The sequence below is a fragment of the Trypanosoma conorhini genome (genome assembly GCF_003719485.1).
Source record: "Trypanosoma conorhini strain 025E chromosome Unknown Tco_14.4_contig_00994, whole genome shotgun sequence".
NCBI classification, from domain to species: domain Eukaryota; phylum Euglenozoa; class Kinetoplastea; order Trypanosomatida; family Trypanosomatidae; genus Trypanosoma; species Trypanosoma conorhini.
This window is the reverse complement of record NW_021705084.1, coordinates 3,404-4,670: the sequence shown is the minus strand read 5'-3', so window position 1 is coordinate 4,670 and position 1,267 is coordinate 3,404. Positions and strand designations below refer to the sequence as shown.

The 1,267-nt window shown below is 66.1% G+C and overlaps 1 protein-coding gene across 1 annotated transcript in view; it reads left to right on the top strand.

Moving 5' to 3' along the window:
- Positions 1-200: 200 nt before the first annotated feature.
- The window catches only part of Tco025E_09148 (trans-sialidase), a gene marked incomplete at both ends in the record, with an annotated part of 1,215 nt that continues 148 nt past the window's right edge, over positions 201-1,267 (top strand). Inside the window, one exon of the mRNA XM_029375974.1 lies at positions 201-1,267. This exon is cut by the window's right edge and continues 148 nt beyond it. Coding sequence (XP_029223926.1) covers positions 201-1,267 — 1,067 coding nt within the window.

Genomic DNA, 1,267 nt, shown 5'->3' with positions numbered 1-1,267 from the left:
CGTGCGGGATAAACGCACACTGAAAACAAACCGCCCACGTTGTCGATGTTGGGCCGGTGTCCGACGCAAGCAAGCACGCCGCCGGCAGTGCCCTGTTGCACACGGGCGGGAAGGACCTGATCTCCCTGCAGGAGCTGTACTCCGTGGTGGGGGACGCTGTGGGGGTGTTTGACGGCCTCTACCTTGCCCGCCTGACGGACATGGCGGAGCGGGTGAAGTCGGTGGTGCGGGCCTGGAGGGAGACCGACAGTAACCTCCCGATGGCATGCACCCAACCGGGGAAATCGGCGGCAGGGGAAGGCGACTGCGGCGTTCCGATGCCCACAGCTGGGCTGGTCGGCTTTTTGTCCGGCACCGTGGCCGGCGGCCAGTGGAAGGACGAGTACCTCGGGGTGAACGCCACGGTGAGAGGCGTCGCAAGGACAGCGTCCAACGGGTTGACGTTCAACGGAGGCGGCGCAGGGGCGGAGTGGCCCGTGGGCAGGCAGGGGCAGAACCAGCGCTTCCACTTTGCCAACTACAACTTCACACTTGTGGCGACGGTGTCCATCGACGCGGTTCCGACGGGGGGCCGCGGCATTCCTGTGATGGGCGCGAGGCTGAGTGGCGAGGGGGAGGGGACGATCCTCCTGGGCCTGTCGTGCGCTGCGGACGGCTGGGAAGTAACGTTCAACGGCGTGAAGACAATGCAGGGAGTGCCTTGGAGATCCAACACGCCGTACCAGGTGGCGCTCATGCTGCAGGACGGGAAGAGGGGCCACGTGTACGTGGACGGGGCGCCGCTGGCGATGGAAGAAACGGACTCGACAACGGCAGCGGCGCTGGGCGAGATCTCCCACTTCTACTTTGGGGGCGGGGGTGACGCGGGCGGCAGCCGCCAGCTGACGGTGACGAACGTCCTTCTGTACAACCGCCTATTGCGTGCTGGCGAACTGCGGGGCCGTCATTCTGGGGAGGCGGGAGCCGGGGGGGATCGCGCGTCCCTGCCTACCACCCTTGAAGTAAGTGGAACAACGGACGCAACGACGGTGATGTCGGCTGTCCCCACAGAAAGAGCAACGGCAAATAAGCCCACGTCAGGAGCGGAGGCGGAGAACCGCGCAGGGGCAACGGATGCGGGTGCCGCTGTTCACGGCGGTGGGGCAAACCAGCGTGGGGGAGCTGGTGCGGGGGGAGACGTTCGTGCAAAGGCCGCGGGATCAACTGATGCGGCGTCCGCCCTCGCGTCCCGGAAAAACGGCAGTGAGATTCTCTTGCAGGCGCGCAA